Genomic DNA, 20,689 nt, shown 5'->3' with positions numbered 1-20,689 from the left:
TACGATGAAAGATGGGAATCTGACTTGCTTTCCTGGGAAAATTTCTCAGGCACTGTTTCTTATTTTGGTGGTACGGAGTCAAGACAGCAATTGGACATGTACTTACATGGCTTTGAAGTCAGTGAGATGTATTAACTGTCTGAAAAATGGACAGGTGTCCCTGCCCATGGCAGAGGGGTTGGGACTAGATGATTTTTCAGGACCATTCCAACCCAAGCCATTCTATGATTCCATGATACTGTAATTCCAGTGTGTCTTGCTGAAATTAATTCAGGTGGCATAAGGTTTCACATGTACTGTAATGAAAAAATCCCAGACTTCAAGAATTACAAAATCTGGACCAAAGGAAAGGGATAGATGACTAATAGGATACATGAAAGACACCGAAATGTTTAAAAACATGACAAAACCCCCAAAAGAATCTATGGAAAGGTGGTCCTGAACCACAACACTGTCTATGAAAGAACGGAGTGGGATGGTGTAAAACCTTAAAAATTTATATCTCTTGTCAATTTGTAGAACAAATTAGTGGCTGAAATTTGTAAAACTAATTAGAAGTTGTTTTAAACTTAATGTCCTGAGTGCAAACTGTAATTTTTCTACATCAGGGAGTATATCTCATTTGTTTATTGAAATACTTTAGTGCATAATGCATTCTTGTGGAAGGGCAGTGAGCAGCCAAAATCCTTGCAATATTCTGTACTGGTTGTCTGAAAACCTGCTGTGTTTTGTTTCTCTGCTAAATTCTCCTAAAAAAAAAAAAAAAAAAAAAAGCTCAATTAAATCAAAAACATCTCTCTGATGAACCTCTCCTTTGATCTCTCTCTTTTGATAATCTCTCTCCTGACAGGCTGTGATACTCTGCTAGCAATGCTTTGTGCTTTCCTCTATGGGGATAACAACTGCTCTGCTCCAGGCATTTCTTTGGCCTAGGATTTGGGATCTCTGGAAGAGGGCAAACATCTCCATCCAGCCTATTGGTGTGAGTGCAGGACTCCATGTGGAACTATTTGGTGTTACAATGAATGCCACAATAGTTCATTGCCAGGAAGCACCTAATGACTTGGCAGTAATCTCACTATGATTGATCAAGATTTTATTCAACTCCCTTTAGCAATTTTACCTGATAAATTAGTACAGGGGGGAAAAAAAAAAGGACAAAATAAAACCGTAAGTAGAACAGAGGCTCTGATTTAAAATATCTAATGGATGATGCTCTTCTGCTTTCCTGGGGTTATAGTGTGCAATCCTTCTCCGTAAATTCTAGAACACCCGATACCAAGAGCAGAGTGGTTATGACTCCTTCTTCACTGATTTCAGAGGAGCAGCCTTAAGCTGATGAGTTTAACTTAAATTTGGCATTTGATGTGTGGGGCACAACCCTGCTACTAACCTGAGGTTGACTATTTTAATCCAAATTGGGTCTGTATTACTGGGGTTGGGTAAAAAAATGGGGTTACTATTTTCAGTGATTTCTTCACATAGCAAGAAAAGCGAAAAAAAAAAAAGAAAAAAAGAGAGAGATGGATTCAGATGATTCTCAAACAGAGCAGCAGAGCAGTCCCCATCCTGTGCCTGGCCCGGCACACGGTGTGTAGGACTAAGCATATGCACAGCCCCCCTGCAGGATGCGGTCTCTCACAGACTGTTTTTCTCTCAAGAGCAAATACTTACCCTGCAGTACAAGAAAGACAAAGAGCTCCAGCAGGTGGTCCACCGGAGGGACACAAAGATTATTAGGGGTCTGGAGCATCTCTCTTATGAGGAGAGACTCTGGGCCTCAGAAAAGAGTGAAGGGGATCTCATTAATGCATCTAAGTATCTCAAAAGCAGGTGCCAAGAGGATGGTACCAGGCTCTTTTCAGTGGTTCCCAGTGACAGGATGAGGAGCAATGGGCATAAACTAAAATACAAGAAGTTTCACCTCAACACGAGGAAGAAAAGAACTTTACACTGAGGGTGGCGGAGCACTGGAACACGCTGTCCAAGGAGGTGGTGGAGTCTTCCCTCTCTGGCAACATTCAAAACCCACCCTGTGTCACCTGCTTTAGGTGGCTCTGCCTTGGCATTGGGGGTTGGACCAGATGGTCTCCGGAGGTGCCTTCCATCTCTAACGATCCTGTGCCGTCCCCGCTCACCAGCCCGCCCCCGGGCTCAGCCTTAGGGCGCGGCTCGCACCCCGACCGCCCGTGCCCGTGCCCGCCCCCGGCGGGGCCCGGCGGCGCCGGAGCGAGGGGCAGCGGCGAGGCGGGGCCGGGCGCGTGTGACGGGCGGGGGGGCGGCCCCGGCGGGGCTGAGCCGCCTCGGCGGGGCAGTGCGGAGCGGCGGCGCGCCGGGGATGCGGAGCGGCCGGGCCCCGGGCAGATGATGGCGATACGCGAGCTGAAAGTGTGTCTGCTTGGAGTGAGTAAGAGTGGCCGGGAGGTCGCTTCCCCCTTTCCTTCCTTCCTCTCCCACCCCGCAGGTGGGGGCTGTGGGAGCTGGGGTGCCCGCTAAGCCGGGGAACGCTTCCAGCCTCGCTCTCCCGCTTCCCGGGGGGCGCCGCGTCTCCCGGTCCCGGGCGGGGCGGGGGGGTCGGCCGCAGTAAATTCCTGCACGCCGAAACTTGGCCGCCGCGCACCGGCCGCCGCGGGGCGGGGGGAGGCTTTGGGGCTTGTTGTTTTTGTCTTGTTTCTCAACTTTTTAAAAGTGAGAAGGGCGTAGCGGGCTGGGGGAGGTGGTGAGTGGCTCTCTTTTGGGGCTCTCCCTCAGCGCTCCCCAGGCGGGGTGGTCGCCGGCGCAGAGCCGTATCCCCCGGTGGCGGTGGCCCTGCGGAGGGTCTCCCTTCGGTGCCAGAACCCCGAAGGCACCGGGGGGGGGGTAGTTCCTGCCCATCCGGGGGGCTCGTCACAGGCGGCGGTGTCCTCGCCGAGCCCCCGTTCCAGCGGTGGGGAGCGCCACGGAGAAGAGCAGCAGCGCTGCCCACCCCGGACGTGTCGGGTGGCTCCTTCTGCCGGGGCTCGGTCCCGTCTCACCGATGTGCTGCTCGGTGCTTTGTTTAGTTACTTGCCTGGCTTTATTCAGCAGCGCTTCTTTGACTCCACTCCTTATAGGAACGTCCTTTTTGCCATCTCTTTTTTTTATTTTATTTTTTTTATTTCGCTTTTTTGGCGAACTCGCGCCTGCGTTTCACATCTGGAGCAGCAATGTGCTTAGCTCTGCACTTTGGCTGCGCCTGCCCCTCTCTGCCCGGCACCGAGGGAGCTTCCCGGCAAAACGTGCCCACCAAGCTGGGACAAACACCCCCGCAGAGCAGAACCACCTCTCCTGACAGTAACCAGCAGAGCATCACTACTCCAGTACACAAGTTCTTTTTTAAAGTCAAACATCTCAAATTACCCGGTGCAAGTTAGGCTGCTTTTAGGCCCACAGTTCCATAAGCACTCAGAGAAGCTGCATGAATGAAGGTGTTTTAGAGCGAATTTGCTTTCATGCCATACAAGTGAGTTGAACATTTGAAAACCAAACACAAATAGACAATCCAGTGCTCTCTGATTTGTGTTGACACTTAGCCCAGCAGGAGTGGGTGCCCTGGAGTCATTCTTGCCAGGATGTGGTGCCAGGGCACTGGGAGAGTTCAACCCGAAGTATTTAGCAGTGACCATTCCTCCTTTCTTGGTTAGAATTCCTGCCTTCAACTTTTAAAATGGCATAGTGACAAAAATAAATGTGGTTTGCACAAACACGAGGAGTCTGTGGTAGAATATGTGGATGTGTCTTTGTTTATTTTCTTCTCCAGCAGAAAATGTTGTAATTTTATAGAGATGAAGTGTCTTGTGGAATGAGATTCCTTATGTCCATAATTTATTGATATTTTGTAACATTAAAACACTGGGGGTTTTGTAAAGCAATTGTTTACTTTTTTTAAGACAGGAAAAGAAACCTATAATGCAGCTCTGTGTTACCAGGAGTATGCAATTACTCTGTAGATTCATTAAAATGATGGGGTGGCAGTGGTAACACTTAGGGAGATGTGTCTGTAGTTATAGTCACTTAGTAATTAGTGAGATGTTCCTTCCTGAGTTTTAATAGGGCATAGTCCTAGAAAACCTTCTGCTTCTGATCACAGACATCTCATTTGCCATGGGGATTGACAGTCTGTTTTCCCAAAAGAGAGGAATCCTTCAGATGATGAATCCCCTCAAGAAGCTCAGACATTTCTAGAGCAGGGAAACTCTACCTGTCTGTGTGAACAAATGCAGGTATTAATCTTCTGATCTGCTTGAAAGCTAGATGGCAACTCAAAAATACATTCTCAGATCTACCAAAAGAAATCTTGACAGTTGTTTTTTTCAGTAGGTCCTGGACCTGGTGGGTTAATCTGCATCGTATGTTGTTGGTCCCTGGATAATCAGTCAAGTCTGGCATGTCCTAGTCCCAAGACAAGTTCTTATCCGTGTTAGAATTATGGATTACATTAGTTTGTAAACTCATCTCTCTCCCCACTTCTGAACACAGCCCTAGGCTGCACCTCTACATCAGACAGGAGGATCACTGACGGTTTTTGACCCCAGGCTGTGCAGAGGGCCTGGGCTGTTTCTGCCTGTTCAGAATTTCCCAATGGGGAAAAATTGCAGCTGGCACAACGTTTCCAAAGCCAGCTTCTCTACAGGCCCTGAAGCCCCATTTGGCTGTAGAGTGTCTAGATGGGAAGATGATGAAGGAGAATAGAGAAGCCAGAGCTGTGGTCCACACCACCAGCCCCACAGGCCAGTGCAGTACTCCAGGGCCAGTGAGTGGCCTGCAGCCATTGCACTGGAGATAGGGAGTAGGTTATTGGCTCCTGGATGTAACCCCACGTTGACAGGAGGGAGCCTGGCCCTAGGTTTTAGCATTAACCTAACGAAATGGGATTTGGGTATCTGCATTTCATTTCTTTCTTCTCCAGAGTATCTTGGAGTTTTAAAAACTCTCTGCGAGTGTCATGATAGTGATTTGGAGCAGCCAGGAGCAGGTTACGGGATTTGTAGCTGTTGAAGGATACACCAGAGGGTGAAGGGCAGAGGGGAAATTGGGGCAGCAGGGGGGTGGGAGTGAGTCAGTTCGGAAGGAAGGCTTTGTTGATGGCAGAGCTCTTTGAGCAGGGATGGCTCCAGCTTCCCAGTGGGCTGGCAGGAGCAGGATGCCTGGCTAATTGTCTGGTGCCTCACAGCCTCAGGTGTAGGAGCTACGGAGGTGCAGTTGAACAGCTCTCTTTAGTATGTTGCCATACAAGTGTTCTCAAGCCTGCTCCCAAACTACTTCCTCCAGTAAATTATTGCTTCTGGGCAGTGAGGTTATCTACATGTGGAAGGTGTTCATCTTCCTGAGTGCAAACACTTGAGCTCTGCTGCAAGTCGTGTCCTGTTACCCCAGACTCTTCCTGGTCTCTCAGTCCAGTTTGTTGTTTGTTCCCAGCAGTTGTCCCTGTGTTAGATGCCACGTGCTTCTGGGGCTGAGCAGCTTTTATCTGCAGCTCAGTCTATGTGATGAAATGAAGTGCATCTCCCGTTTACCTTGCATGGTGTTTCTATGTGGGCACCTTGTTGAGGGGATGGAGGAGAGAGGAGTGTAGGGGAACTGGTGTGTTCCTGAGCTGTGCTTTAGTGCTGCAATGTGGCTGGCTGTGCAGCTGCCAGGTTTCCTAATCTGTCTGTGGCTGCTGAGTGCCCCGTGCCTTAGCTCCCAACATTTCTTTATGTGGGCTGGAGGAGCGATTTACAACTCCCTGCCAAATCCTGACATAACTGTGTGTGGCAACTGCAGAAGAGATTGCCAGGTTTAAGACTAAGGCAAAGTTTCTTGTCTTTGTCACTTCCTGAGGAAACTTTGACAACTCTTCAGCCTTTGGGAGGTGGCTTGCTACCATCTACAGTGACCTCCATTGCTCCTTTCCTTTTGTTTTTGATTATTACATTTTTGTGTTGTGACTGTGCATCACAGGACCAAAGGAGGTAGGATTGGAAGAAGCTCAGAGGTCATCTCTTGTCCTTAAAGCCCCTCTTATTCCTGACATTTGTTTGTCTTCTCTGTCTTTAAAAACTCATAATCTTCTCCCTGGGGTTATGTCCCAGGGTTTAACTGCTCTTACTGTAGAAAGTTTTTCCCGAACATAGTGCCTACATCTTCCTTATCTGAGATTTTGTTTCTTCGCCCTTCTGTTTGTGCCTCCATTTTCTTGCTCATAAGAAGTCACTTGCTGACCTGCTAGCATGAAAATGCTCTCTGAAGCTGATAAGCCTGCATTTGTAAAAGGAGTGACATTTCCTCTGTGGAAATTATCCTATGATACTGAACATAGATGACTGGGAATCTTTAAGTTTGTGTCTAAAATGCTTGTCACAATGCTTTTGTGGCCTACATGTCCCAGCACAAGTAGGGGAGCTGCTGTTAAAAGCAAAGCTGCACCCCTGGCTGGGTTGTACCAGTTAAGGGGCTTTCTTCTCACCAGGTATGTGCAAGGTGGCCTTCATGGTAAGGTGAACATCCTGCTAAAGACAGTAACACTACACAGTGCAGAAGCCACCTGTGCATCAACAGCTGCAGTGTTGTAGCCTAAAAATGAGAGTAGAGCAAACAGAGGGGGTCATGAAAAGAGGAAAAATGCACTGATGAAGTAAATGTGTGCCTTCTATAATTTTGTCAGCAGAAATATCTTGTCTGAGAGAGGAACAGAGACTGGCAAGCAATTTTTTTTCCCCAATGTTAATGGTTCATCATCACCTACTCATTCATTTGTATTTTATTATGTAAACAAGTAGCTCTATCATGAGAGAAATTTTTGAGTCATGACCACATGGCTGTTTGTCACTGGTTTGAAGTGTCCATCATTGCAGCCTTTCCATCAAAGGAGGCCTCATCTGCGTTTCTATCCTAGCCAGTTATGATTTTGCATTGTAGTGAAACATCAAATCAGAGGTAAAACTAAACAGTGATTTTAAGTCTGTGGGGAACTGAAAGACAGACACATGGTTAGCTGAACTGCATATACCTAATTTTCTAGGGAAATTGTGGTTTTTTAAATATTCTTCTTTAGTGAAGAATACTCTGAAATTTACATTTAATGTGGGCACACAGCACTTCTGTACCCATTGCTCTGCTTTGCCAGTCAGAAGAAGTGTACAATATACTGAAGGAGACTGGGACTGGTGATTTTGTTTTTATTTTGTTTGTCAATATTGCATAAAAGTCCAGTTACGCACCAAGCAAGAAAGACCTGTTCTCTTGTATCAATAAAAAAGTGTCTTCAGAAGCCTAAAGCAACCTTTTTATAGTATAAAATATTTAAATGGCTACAATCAGATTTTTTGCAATATGTACATTAAATATGTAGGTAAACAATTTCTCACCATTTAGAATTCAGGATTCCATATGACTTTCACCCTATTGCTTTCCTGATGTATCTACAAAACTTTTTTCTTTACTAGTTTCTTCCAAAGGTTTTGTGTGGGATTGCTTAGAAGGGTAGAGTGGAACATCCTTCTAGGAAAAGGTGATTGTGGAGGCCACACTCTGCTTTCGTTTCCAGCAGCCCAACCAAACTGGATTTCTGAAGAAGCAGAAGCAGAAATTTGAAGCAAGTTTTAGTTTCAGTAGCAGCAAAGCCTCAAAGGGGAATCTTGTTAGCACTAATCTACTGGATAGCAAAAGAGTACCCTGTGGTTGGTGCTTGTTGCTGCACTTCATGGACTCCTATCCTGTGCTTGTAACTTGCCTGTTGAGTGAATCCATGCAGTGACTATTACCCAGCAATCATATGCAGGCTGTAGTTTCACTGTCTCTCAAATTTTCTTAAATTCAGATTTCCCCAGCCTTTTGCTCTTTTTGATTTCTGGCTGAAAAATTGGGAAACTTCTTGGTTTACAGTAATTCTGGGTAAAAAAGAAACCTGAATTCTTTCTTTCTGCCAAAATAAGGAAGTTGAATGGTGATAAACTCAATTTTTTTTCACATGGTTGAATGCAGTTTTAGCCCTATTTGGTGAAGTATTGCTGAGGCAGACTATGTGAAGCAAGCAGAAACTTTGCATGCAAACAATATGTAGGGAAGAGAAAAACCCTCTCATTTTCATCAGGTGATTCCTTTTAACTGGCCTAAGTCAAGCCATATGAAAAGGGCATTTTTAATTTGTGTTTAGAGTGTGTTTTCTGAGGCTCTGGTTGATGGTAGGACTTGTTTCTAAGGTGATAATTTGATTTGTTGGTAGGGTGTGTTGCAGTTACAGTGCAGTTGAGTTGCAGAGCTTGTGGTGGTGTTTATAAATTACATGCTGGTGCATTTTGCTTGTGTTGGGTTGTGTCTGAGCAGGCTACAGTATGGGTCCTGCAGACTGCAAGTGCCATATAGGCTGGATAGATGTATTCTTGACATATTTTGTCTAAAATTTCTCAAGTTAATTGCTTGTTGAGAGAAGCATTTACAGGGAAGCTGGAGCCATAACTCTGCTGCTCTTGTTCTTTTGCCTCCCTGCTGCTGCTTCTTGCAAATGCCATTTGCCCAGCCTTCAGGGCTGTTAGACCCGCCAGGGACTGCTGTTAGTCATGGATTTCCTGGCCACATCTCTGTTCAGATAAGATCAGGACAGGCACTTTTTTTTTTTCATTTCCTGCACTGTGGTTTTGAGGGGAAGGCAGAGGGGCACATTGAAGTGAACACGACTGGCTTTAGCAGGTTTGCGCTGTCACAGAATGATGGAATGGTTTGAGTTGGAAGGGACCTTAAAGATCATCTGGTTCCAACCTTGCTGCCATGGGCAGGGTCATCTTCCACTAGAGCAGGCTGCTGTTGACCCCACCTTCCCCACAGTTCAGGTGCTGCCTCAGAAAACTGAGTGCAGGGCAAGGGGTTTCTCCTCAACTTTGGTGGTTCGCCAGCCTCCACTGATGGGGGGACTGTTTTTGGAGCTGTGCTCTCCATCCAGAGATCTGGAGCTTCCTCTGCTCATGTTTTTCTCAAGCTGTTTCTGGGGCCAGCCGAGTGCCCAACACATGGATAGAGGTACCTTTGGGAAAGGAAGTGGGAAACTGGGTAGAGTTCGTCTACCCACAAGCTACCTACAAGTCTTTCCTCGATCCAGTGCTAATCACACCTATGGGTTAGATCATCATGAGTTGGATCATCCCATGTTCTTTGGAGAGAGCAGAGCAAACCTTCAGTGCTTTGCTCCTTGTCATGTCCCCCTCCTACCTTCTGATTGTAGGCCAGGGGCAGCTCATGTGAATATAACTCTGCAGCCCCTCACCAGAAGGTGTCTGGAGCTGCCATGGAACACATGCTTCCAAAGTAAACCAAAATAAAAGATGTTTCTATTCTTATGGAGTTGTTTTTCTTCTCACTACATACCTTGTAGAGGCTGGGCAGTGGTGTCAAGGTCAAGGTGAAAGGAAATTTAAAAAATTCCATCTCAACTTGTTAGATGCCAAAAAAGGGACACATTCCAGTTTTCTTCTGAAACATCTTGTACACCCTTTCCATGAATGCTCACAGTTTTGAACAGCACTGCCAAAAGACAAATCCCAGCTTTAGAAAGCTGCCAGTGGAGGTGGATGGGAGGCTGACTGGGAGCACAGCCTTGTGTAAGCACATGCCAGTGGTTGATTTACAGTCTCTGGCCTTGCAGGGCTGCTCTGAAAGCTGAACAACAGGCAGTGGAACAAACGCTTTTTATTTTCGCCTGGATATTTTTAAACAAAAATGCTGGTTAGTGCATGGCTTTTATATTTTTTGGAGGAGAGGGTAGAGAAGTTATGGTTTTTCACTTTTTGTTTTGGCCAGAGTATGTTCTTATTTGGGCAACATGTGGAAGTTCATGTCGATGAAATCCAGCCACTAAATACTTTGTGTCCCTGAGTTATTGTTTCCTCCTTTGTCAGCAGAGTGACAGGATGCTGCAGACGTCACTGGGTGTCCCGGTTAGACCCGTCAGGGGACTGTAGTCCCTGCAGGGAACTATAAAAAACTGTAAATTATAAATACCAGGCCTTTACAGGAATTCACCTACAGTTAGGGACTCTCTGAAGCAGTTTCTCCTTTCCTTTAAAGCCTGTCTGTAGAGCCAAAATGAGTTACAAGTGATTCCTAAAGTGGGTTTAATTGTGAAAAAAACTTTGAATTTGGGGCCCATGTAATTCTGCAGCAAACAAAACTTAAGTGTTGATAGGATCTCGTGGTTCATCAGCAAAGCTGTGCTTCTGCACGACAGGATGTGTCTGAATCACTTGCATCTCCTTCCACGCTTACCGGTGACCTGTGGGATACAACTGGAATGGCTTTAACCTTCTCTATCTCATGCTGTAATTAGTAGCTGATAACTCATCTCCAGTACTGCTGTTGCGTCAATTCTCGAGATCTACCCATTTCTTACTGTGAGGGAATTCAGTGGCAGAAAAGGAATCCTTAGGAGTTTGGTCAACATCTGGTGTTTGCCAACACAGAGAAGCTATACTGGGAATCACTGGACTTACCAAAGACTGATTGAAAAGAGCATTTCCTTGAATGTGGTGTGGTGTCACACCAAGGCTCAGCTAGACTCTTGAGACTTTAATTAATTTTTAAGTACTTGATTTAGAGGGGTGAAAGTACATTGTCACTATGGTCAATAGTTTAGGATTTAGAAGCGTATTACAACTGAAGTATTTGAGGTGTTGGTAAATGTACAGTCACAGTTTTAATTTTGAGCATCTTCTATCTGTGGAAGCAAATACTAATTTTTTTTTGCCTTAGGCAGTCTCTGTTAATAAAGAAACCCTAAACCACCAAAAAAATGAACCTCTCACTGACTGATACACACCACTGTCAGCTTCTAAGGCTGCACTTCTGCTTTGTGGCTGGATGAATCTGGCAGCTGATTAATTCCTGGAGGGATTTAGATAATGGGCTTCCTATTCTAGGAAGAACATATTCCCATTCTCATTTTCTATCTTTTTTTTCCGTTTTCCTTTGCATACTAAATATAAGTATTTAAGCACCTATTTTAAGAATCATAATATCAACACTTGGAATATACCTTGTTAAAGCTGATATGAACAGGAAGCCTCCAACCACTTTTAGGCCAGAAGTCGTTCATGGTGCATAGTCCATGCTGACTTCAGCCTTTTCAATACTGTGCAGACAAGCTTGCTTTTAGGATATTAATTTTGTGAGTTTGCTACAAACATGGGGTTTTTTGCTACATTATCCCTTACACCAGCAGTTTTCTTTCTTGGATGTTACTGCTCTTGTGGAAAATCCAAGGAAAGTTGAACTTCATTTTTGTCTCGGTTTGCTTAAATGTCAGTGAGGGAATTAAACCTTGTATTCAAGTATTATGAGTCCAGCAGCAGAGTTTGGTTTATGTGAATAGTCTTCAGAATCAATTGCTCTGTCCTTTGATGTTTATTTTTTCTGCCTTGGATATTTTTGTTTATTTTTTTTCCTGCAGAGTGTGCTTGAAAAGAATAAATGCATGCCAGGGCATTAGACAGACAGTAGGAGCATGTTTTATGTGACAAAAATGGCAGTTGGATAAAACCAGATAACATAAATTTGATTTGAGATTATGTTACTGAAACCCTAATCTGAGTAGCATCCTTAGGCATATGTTTGATTCTAAGCATTAGGGTAATCCCTCTTCAGCAGAGTATCAGGGTACATCCTTCAGCCTTTGCTGAGTGGGCTAAATTGAATTCCGTGCTTAAAGCTCAGCATTTGCTCTGATGCACAGCTGAATGCACTGCTGTGTGGAGAATAAGATAAAATGTTTAGGTAAATTAAGTATTTGAGATAACACAGCTCATGATTGATTCCCGTTATTTGACATTAAAATCGGATAGAGTAGCTCAGTTCTACCTCAGTTTTGTGGCCGAGTTTGCCTTCTCCCTTAGGCTGATGCGGATAAAGAGAGAAAGCAAGCCTTTGACACCCTAAATCCAAATTTAAAAAGATTGTCTGAAGGAGAGTGGTAGCCCTGCAGCCTTAGAAGTTCTTCAGGAATAGTTTATCACTAAAGAATGGTTTGGGTTGGAAGGGACCTTAAAGATCATCTCATTCCAGTCCCGCTGCCGTGGGCAGGGACACCTTCCTGTAGGCAGCATTGCTCAGGGCCTTGAACACTTGTGAGGATGTGCAGACAAGTAGAAAAAGGAGTGTAGAAGTTGGCATAGAGGAGATTTGGAGGAACAGAATGATAGAGACTAAAGGAGGAGGAGGTGGAGTATTAAAACTGTGACACTGAGGGAGAACATCAGGGAGTATTGTAGGGGGACTGGTGAGAGGGAATGAGGAACACAGAGGAGTAAAGTGAGGAACAAGGGAAAGAGAAGCTGAGGATAATAGAAAGCTAGACAGAGCAAACCAACAAAGGGTAGTAGAAATAGTAACATGGGGTGAAAAAACCCTGCCACTTCTCCCTTGGTTTTAGCATTCAGTTTCCTTTTTAATTATTTTAAAGCCCTGACTTTGTCTTAGTGCTGTTTCATTTGTATTTCAAAACACTTTTGGCCAGTGGAGCCTGCAGAATTGTTGTTTGCATTGCTTTAAATTAAGCTGTCTCTCTCAACTAGTCAAGAACACTATCTCAGATGTGACAAAGGAAAGCTCTGGTAGGATTTCATTGGCCAATTGAGATATCTTCCTCAATCCCTGTGCCTGTTGTTCTGCCATGTCTGAGATCTGTGGGAGCTTTGGAGTCAGCTTCATGTAGTCCCAAACACTCAGGCTGTGACACTGGAAATGTGTTTAGTATCCAGACAGTCTGTCCTGAGGGTGGCTCCTCAGTACCTTCTGTGTGGCTCAGTCTTTTCCTACTTTGGAGGAAAAGATGAAATGTACTCTTCTTCTACCCCTTTGTCCTCTGAGAAGGAGGACAATGTACTAAATTGCATGGTTTAGCATTCCATTTGAAATGCTCCTGGAATATTTTCAGTTGAGATTTGCAAAGTCCATACACTTTTGACCATTTCTGGTTTCCGAATTCTGAGTGATGGTGAAAAAAATCGGCCAGGTGAATAAAAGCTTCCTTCTTCAAGTCAGTTGTAAGTTAGATCCTGATTTCCTAGTTATTTTTGTGATGGAGAGAAGCAGGTGCCTTAACAATAAGAGCAACAAAACTTGGTTTTGCTTAAGGGCTTTTCCCTAAAAATTTGAATTTCATGGCACTAGTGCTACTGATACCTTGAGAGGCCTCCTAGAAACAGAGACTAGACAAGAATAAGGGAATAAAAGTGGGTGTTTATTTGAAAGACCTTCAAAGGTACTCCCTGTGGAGCCAGAGGCTTTTGCCAAGATGGACCCCAAGATGGATGATAGGTCATGAGTTCTTCACACTATTATAGGTGTGGCTCATTTGAATATCAGGGTTAATTCTCCAATTAAAGCTTCAGTTTAATGATGTAATTCCCCTCAGCTTGACTCCCTCTCAAAGGTTTTTGGTTTATATTTTTTGGGCCTAGGATGGCCTGGGTGTCCTTGAAGAGCAGGCCTGGAGAGGCTTTGTTATGTCTACCTAACACAAGAGAGCAGAAGTTAACAGGCTACAAGAAACTTCAGAGTTACACACTGAGCAGTACAGGATTTGAAAAATATAAAAGTTAAAACCTAAGGCATCACTACCAGCTTTTAGAAATTGCTGTGTTTCATTCCTGATGAAATCAATGGGAGGTGAACACATTCAAGAAGTCAACTGCTTAAGGGCTACAGCCTTGTGCTGATAATTTCTCCCATTTAGGAGCCTGTTTGGTGCAGATAGCTTTACGTTCAGTAACTTCACAGCAGCACACAGTAAATCCACAGGTAAAAAACTTAGCCCTGGGTTTTGTTATACCATGCTTGCTGTTACCTCTTCTGTCTACTTGCAAGACTGATAAGAGGGGAAAGGACCAGGTGGGTGTTTATATGATGCTGTTTAAAGTAAGTGGTGATGTTTGCTGTCTTGGGGAAAACTTTACATCCAGGCAAGAGTTGAAATGAATATGAAATCACTACTAATGGAGGTTAATTAAACCTAACAGTTGGATGAAACATTTCTTAACACAGATTTAGGTTTAGGCAAACTTCTTATTGTCCATTCCCAGTCCAGCACATAAATTTGGGAAATGGAAACCCCCAGTTTCAAGGATTTTAGACCTCTCCTTCATGTCACCTCTTAATGTCCACATGGATGCATAGTATCTATACGTAATTTGCAGTTAATTTTAAATAAAAAATAATGGCAAATTTCAGAAACTCTCAACTTATTCCCTTCCCCTCATACCCCCTGAAGGAGATGTGTTTCAGTGTGTCTGGAAGGCTGATGGAGGCGGTTTTCCAAAGGCTGGCAAATTCTAAGAGCAGCTTGCATGAAGAGGGTGCCATTAGCAGCTGGGCAGCCTTCAGGCTGCTGATGAAGGAGAGCAACTCACACCTTAGATTGTCACCAGAGGCTGCTGATTTTACAGGTTGTTGTATCAGCTAAAAGGAGCTGATAAGCAGAGGCAGAGTTTCTGGCAATAAATCCACGTATGAACTCTTTAGTTCAGTTGCTGTCCCACGCTTGAGGTGTTTCCTGACCCGCTCAAGGCTGATGGTGTCTGGCTGCCTTTGGCCAGTAGAGACCAGAGGAAGAGTTACTTGCTTCTAGTTGTTGGTAGGTGACATACCCAGCACCAGGGCTCTGCTAATTTGGAGCAAAGATCTGTGGCCATGAGGCTGGTTCCTGTTTGTTAGAGGAAATGTTAGTTTTTATAGCTGCCCCCTGAAACTGCCTTCTTCCTCTCTGTTGCTGCAAGGGACAAGGGATTGGGCTTTCTTGTCTCCACGACTGAAGTTTTCAGCTGGTGTTTCAGGTGGAACTCATAATTTATGTGGCTTTTTTCTTCCTCTCTGGTATGCAGGTGGGATAGTTACAAATTGGGAGGAGTATGTTAGAACATTGAATTGAGTAGGGCTTATTGAGCCTGAATGGACAAATCTGAAGGTAATTGAGCTCTTTTACAATTTTTTCAGGCAATTGCTGGACAGTTTTTATACTAGTGAAATAGTAAGCTGAACACAAGAGCCATTTCATCAAATGCTGTGGTTGATGGGCATATTGTTGCTTCTGTAAGAGCCACTGCTGTCATTTAATAAAAGAAAAAGACTGTTGGTACTTGGTAGGCAATCTGCAATATGAAATTACAGTGTTTGGACTGGATTAGCAGTTTCATTGGCTGGAAGATGTTGAGTATCTTCTGTGTTGGGACAGGAATATAAATTACTTTGTTTTCATGTTTACTAGGTGGCACTAACAAGCCTGTATTTCTAAATTATGGCCCCTAATGATAGGATTTGACAATTAAAGAGGTAGGGTGTTGGAGTATGAACAGAAACTTGTGCCAAATAGCAATTCAAGTCAAAGATTTTCTCCTCATCATACCAGTATTTTGAAATTTTCATCTGCTACAATGTGTGTGGGGAAGGTTCACTTAGGAAAAGAACTTGGTTTGGAAAGAGCTACACAGAATTGTTTATCCCATTTTTTGCTGACAAATTGTACTTGAAAACAACATTTGACAGGATGCTGTTGCCTAATGTGTTTACTTAACTATGAAAACCTCAGGTTATTTATGCATCTAGTCTGAAAACTAAATTTAGTTTCTCTGATCACTGCATTGCACAATAGTGATGAAGGATATTTAACCAAATTGTTACGCTGGTATGTGTGCATATGGCCAACAGAGATAAAATCCCTGCAATCAATACTCGTTATCACTGACAATTCGAGGTACAGTGACTTGTGTGTTACTTCCCTTACCTAATTTTTCAAGTTCAGAGACAATTATGAGGATTTCTAAGTTGATACTGTTCACACATTTTTTACTGTGTCTTTAAATAGGAATTTCTCTGCGGGAGGAGTAGTACATCGAGTGGATTTTTTTGTGACTGCAAGTGTATTTTGAGATAGAGTGGGTAGGAAAGGGATGACATCATGGAGATGTTAAAAAGTCTCCCAAATTTGTCTAGAAAATGAACTCTGACAATTGGAATTGCCAAAATCCAGTCATTACTATTAATAAAATTGCATAGGCATTAAAGCTGGATTTGCAGTTTTAATTTATTTTTACTTCAGCTTTATTTAGCTCCTCCCAGTCGAGGTTTGACTTGCTGGAGAGATCTGGGAAGTTGGCTTTTAGTTCCTACTTCATTGATGGGGAGACTGTGACCCATCTGTGACACCACCAGCAGGAATGTTCCTGTGGTAAACCAGGGCCCATTTTTCATCCTCACCTGAAAAAATGAAGTGGTGAACATTGCAGAGGTCATACTTAAGTGTGTGTGGTGGAGCTCAGATGGGAAATCAGCAAACTGGCAGCAGGGAGATGTCATTAGGGTGAGCTGGGGTGGTAGGAGAGCATGCCATGGAGTGTGGGTGTGCGGTCCCCGAGGGAAGCTGGGAATGCCCCATCCCTGGAAGCGTTCAGGACCAGGTTAGACAGGACTTTGAGAAACTTGATCTAGTGGAAGGTGTCCCTGTCCATGGCAAGGGGGATGGAACTAGATGATCTCTGAGGTTCCTTTCATCCCAAACCATTCTGTGATTCTGTAACACACTTTCTTACCACTTGTAGAGCACCTGTCGGGGTGGGCTTAGTGGATTTATCTGCTGGTCTGTGTTATACCGTGGTCAGGAGGATCCTATGATCCAGTGGTCAGTAAAAGGCAATTAGAGGTACAGTTCTTGTTTGGATGATAGTGACTCCATAAAGTCCCATAGCTATAGGTCTCCTAAAAATTAACCCAAAAATTTCCCCTCTGTGGCATACAACATTTTTGATAGTGTGCAGGTTTGAGTGGGGTTTTTTTTGTGGGTTTTGTGGGCTTTTTCATTTCTTTGTTCATTAATACAATAAATTAATTGTGCGATCGGGGCATTCCTTTGAAGCTGCCTTTGCCATACAGTACCCATTGCCACACTGGGCTCCGCAAGGTGGTACCAGCAGTGGGAGATACCTGGAATTCCAAGGGAAGGTGCTCAGGCACTCTTCTTTCTGTCTCAGTCTGTCTCACCTTTCTAGTTCTTGGAACTTCATTATGCTGTCCTCTTTCCCTCCTTACCCAGGCTTTTGACTCCCAACTCACGTGAGCAATTTACTCAGTGGCCCTTTCTCCTCTGCTCCCATCTTAGCATGGCCAAGTGGACCCGGTTCCCTCCTCCCGTAGTCCCAGGAGTCACCAGGTGGTGCTATTGCCCACTTAAATGCCCTGCCTCGCATTGCAGCACAGCCCGGCCCTTGCAGAAGGGTTTGATGGTGTTTGGTTTTGTGATGGAGCTTTCTTTGGTGGGCAGCTGTGTCAGGTAGTGCGAGGGGTCTTGTTTCTTGCCACGGGGTCAGTGTTGAGTCAGTTTTATTGACGCAGAGTTGTTTTCTGTGACTTAATAAGCCAGTGCCTTGTTTGACAATGAGGTCCCCCAAAGGCTGGGCTGCTTCTACACAGCTTGTGACCACACTGTTGTGCTCAAATGCTGCTTCACTGCAGTGTGAAGCATAAGCAAGTCTCATTAAGGATGCCCTCAGGCTTTGTACTGTTGGGTCGCCTGTTGAATCCCGTGCAATCCAGTGGATTTTTGCTCATTCATTGGCATGTGCTGCTAGTCCAAAGGAGATCTGTGTCTGTGACCCTTCAAAGGTGCTCCTCTTCTTTCTCCTTTCATCCTCTCGTCTTATTAGCCAGCCAGATTGATACCACCTTATTTGCAGCTGGTTTTTATAGAGATCATGCTCCTACTTGAAACTGTAGAGGCAGTTCAAAACACGGAGTCAAGCATCTTAAGTGAATAGCCAGTGCCCCCAAAAGCCACAATTTGAGATGAAGGAATGCAAATAAACTTCAGATTCCTTCTTCCTTTTCACCAGGCTAAGCAATTCTCTCTCTGCAGCCGCCCATACCACATGCTGTCAAGGGCATAAGAAATTGATTGAGATTCTGCTCTTTGATTTCAATTTAAAATCCTCCATTTCTCTTGGCAGTTCAGCTGCTGTTCTGAATTTGATAACTTGTGTGCAAAGAGGAAGGAAGGGCGTAAGAAAAGACACAGAGAGTTAGCTGGAAATTTGATGTGGGGAAGCAGTTTCTAAATAATATTAGCAACAATCAAATGCTGTTATCTTTGCTGTCCATGTTGCTCATGGTGGTGTAGCGCTGTGGTTAGCTTGCACTTTGTATGATAAGATGCAGTGATTAAGCATGAATACTGGAATTAGAATATGGATTTGGGTTTTGGGTTGGCTTTTGGTTGGTTGGTTGTTTTTTTTTTTTTTACCAGAGTAGGTGAGCTCTAAAAATTGCAAAGCAGAGGTAGGTTGGCTGCAGCATTAATTTTATTTCTGAAGAATAGTTCTGTTGTCCCTTTCCCTCCACAGCCCCTTGTCTCATAAATAAAGATCACTTTGTATTCCTGTGCCAGCTTCATAGACGAAGGAGTTGGCAGGTTGTGGAGGAGCAGCATGATTTGTAAGTCCTGGAAGAGTAAACGTGCAGCAGACACATGGAACACTTTGCTGGGGCAATGAATACCACTCCAGGCCAGGGCATGAACAGATCAAGAGCAGCCCTGCTGAGAAGGACCTGAGGATTCTGCTGGATGAGAGGCTGGGCATGAGCTGTCAATGTGCACTTGCAGCCCAGAAAGCCAAACGCATCCTGGGCCGTATCAAAACCAGCGTGGCCAGAAGGGCGAGGGATGGGATTCTGCCCCTCTGCTCTGCTCTGGCGAAGACCCCACCTGCAGTGCTGCACCCAGCTCTAGGGTCCCCAGCACAGGAAGGACACAGATCTGCTGGAGCGAGTCCAGAGGAGGTCACCAAGATGATTAGAGGGATGGAACACCTGTCATACAACAAAAGGCTGAGACAGCTGGAATTGTTCAGCCAAGAGAAGGCTTCAGGGTGACCTAATTGCAGCCTTCCAGTACCTGAAGGGAGCCTACAAGAAAGATGGAGAGGGCATTTTACAAGGGCATGTTGTGGCAGGACAAAGATGAATGGATTCAAACAAAAAGATACTAGGTTTGTATTAGATATCAGGAGGAAATTTTTCACTCTGAGGGTGGTGAGGCACTGGAACAGGTTGCCCAGAGCTGTGGATGCCCCACCCCTGGAAGTGTTCAAGGCCAGGCTGGATGGAGCTCTGAGCAACCTGGTCTGTTGAAAGATGTCCCTGCCCATGGTAGGTGGCTGGGAAGTAGATGATCTTTGTGGTCCCTTTCTATGATTCTGTGATTCTTCAGGCTGCAGCTACAATTCTCCATGCCATCAACCCAGCATAAAGAGTTTGGGATTGGAGCCCTAGTGGTGATAGCAGAATAATGCCAATTATCTTGGAAACACTCTAGGAAAGTCTTTGGTTTTATATAATATAACATGCATTAATTTATCAATGTCTCTGGCAAAGTGAATTTTTTGCTGGCATTAGCTACAATAAAGACATTAGCTGCTCTTCAGTCTCTCTTATCTCTGGCCAGGCACATCGCTTTGGTAGGATGATAAAGTGCTTTTGGCCATCAGTGCTTGCTTTTGTACTTTATAGTTTGGTGTTGCTTGGGATCTTTGGGTATGTCTTTGGCAACAGTAGTTAGTTGAAGAGATTGTAACTAATATTGCAGTCTGGGAGTGAGAGAGGGATGGAAATACTCTTTTTTGTCTATAAGAGAGAAAAGGATGTAGCAAAATATTTTAAAAAGTGTATTTGCAACTTGGGCATTAGGGGTTTTTGTTATCTCTGAAAGATAACTGGGCTGGGATCTGGTGGAGGGACCTGTGACTGTGAAGAAACTTGCTAACTCCAAAGAAGCCTACAAATCACCAGGACCAGTAGGACTGCATTCTCTGGCTCCAGGCATGGCAGATGCTGGAGCAGCTTTGCAGGCCTGAATTTAATTCTACAGGGGAATGTGTGCAGGATGTATGTGGAAGGAAACCACACACTGAATAATCACACTGCTAAGGGCACCAAACCTGGTAAGGCAGCAGGCATTTGGCTTTGGGGACTGGTTGGGAACCAAAGTGGCCAGGGCTGTAGACTCCCTTCAGCTTTGGAGTGAAGCAGGCGGTCGGTCACTGTATATGTTTTGCTAATGGATGTGGACTGAAGGAAAACAAACCAAGAGAAGGGATCAGATGATGTTTTTCATTCAGAGGTGTATTGGGTTTCCATGGCAAGGTTTTGGTGGTAGTGGGGGGCTGCAGGGGTGGCTCCTGTGAGAAGCTGCCAGAAGCTTTCCAGGTGTCCTACGGAGCCAATGCCAGCTGGCTCCAGGATAGACCTAATACTGGCCAAGGCCAAGTCCATCACTGATGGTGGTAGTGCCTCTGGGATAACATGGCTAAGAAACAGAGAAAACTACTGCACAAGAGCAGATTGCAGCCAGAGGGAAGAGTGAGAATGTGCCAGGGAAAGAGTCCTGCAGACTCCAGGATCAGTGGAGAAGGAGAGGGACAGGGTACTCCAGACACCAGTGCAAGGACTCCCCTGCAGCCTGGGTGCAGCCCCTGGAGAAGCAGCTGTGCCCCTGCAGCCCATGGAGGTCCATGTTGGAGCAGAGATCCTCCTGCTGCCTGTGGAGGGGACCATGCTGGAAAAGGTGGATGCCTGAGGGAAACTGTGGCCCCATGGGAAATCCATGCAGGAGCAGGCTCCTGCCAGGACCTGTGGACTCATGAAGAGAGGAGCCCACACTGGA

General features: G+C 44.9%; 1 protein-coding gene across 5 annotated transcripts in view; it reads left to right on the top strand.

The window, feature by feature from the left end:
* The first annotated feature begins 2,278 nt into the window (after positions 1-2,278).
* RAB31 (RAB31, member RAS oncogene family) overlaps positions 2,279-20,689 on the top strand; it is a 67,960-nt gene continuing 49,549 nt past the window's right edge. Inside the window, exon 1 of one of the 5 annotated variants that reach the window (XM_069004427.1) lies at positions 2,279-2,403. In XM_069004427.1, the coding sequence (XP_068860528.1) occupies positions 2,365-2,403 (39 nt within the window). In that variant the 5' untranslated portion in view covers positions 2,279-2,364. Of the gene's footprint in view, positions 2,404-14,879; positions 14,948-20,689 lie in introns of those variants that run through there. The other 4 variants (XM_069004423.1, XM_069004424.1, XM_069004425.1 and 1 more) reach the window with 4 other exon arrangements.

This window comes from Aphelocoma coerulescens, chromosome 2 (genome assembly GCF_041296385.1).
Source record: "Aphelocoma coerulescens isolate FSJ_1873_10779 chromosome 2, UR_Acoe_1.0, whole genome shotgun sequence".
NCBI lineage: Eukaryota > Metazoa > Chordata > Aves > Passeriformes > Corvidae > Aphelocoma > Aphelocoma coerulescens.
The sequence above is the reverse complement of the archived record's forward strand: the minus strand, read 5'-3'. Positions and strand labels throughout refer to the sequence as shown.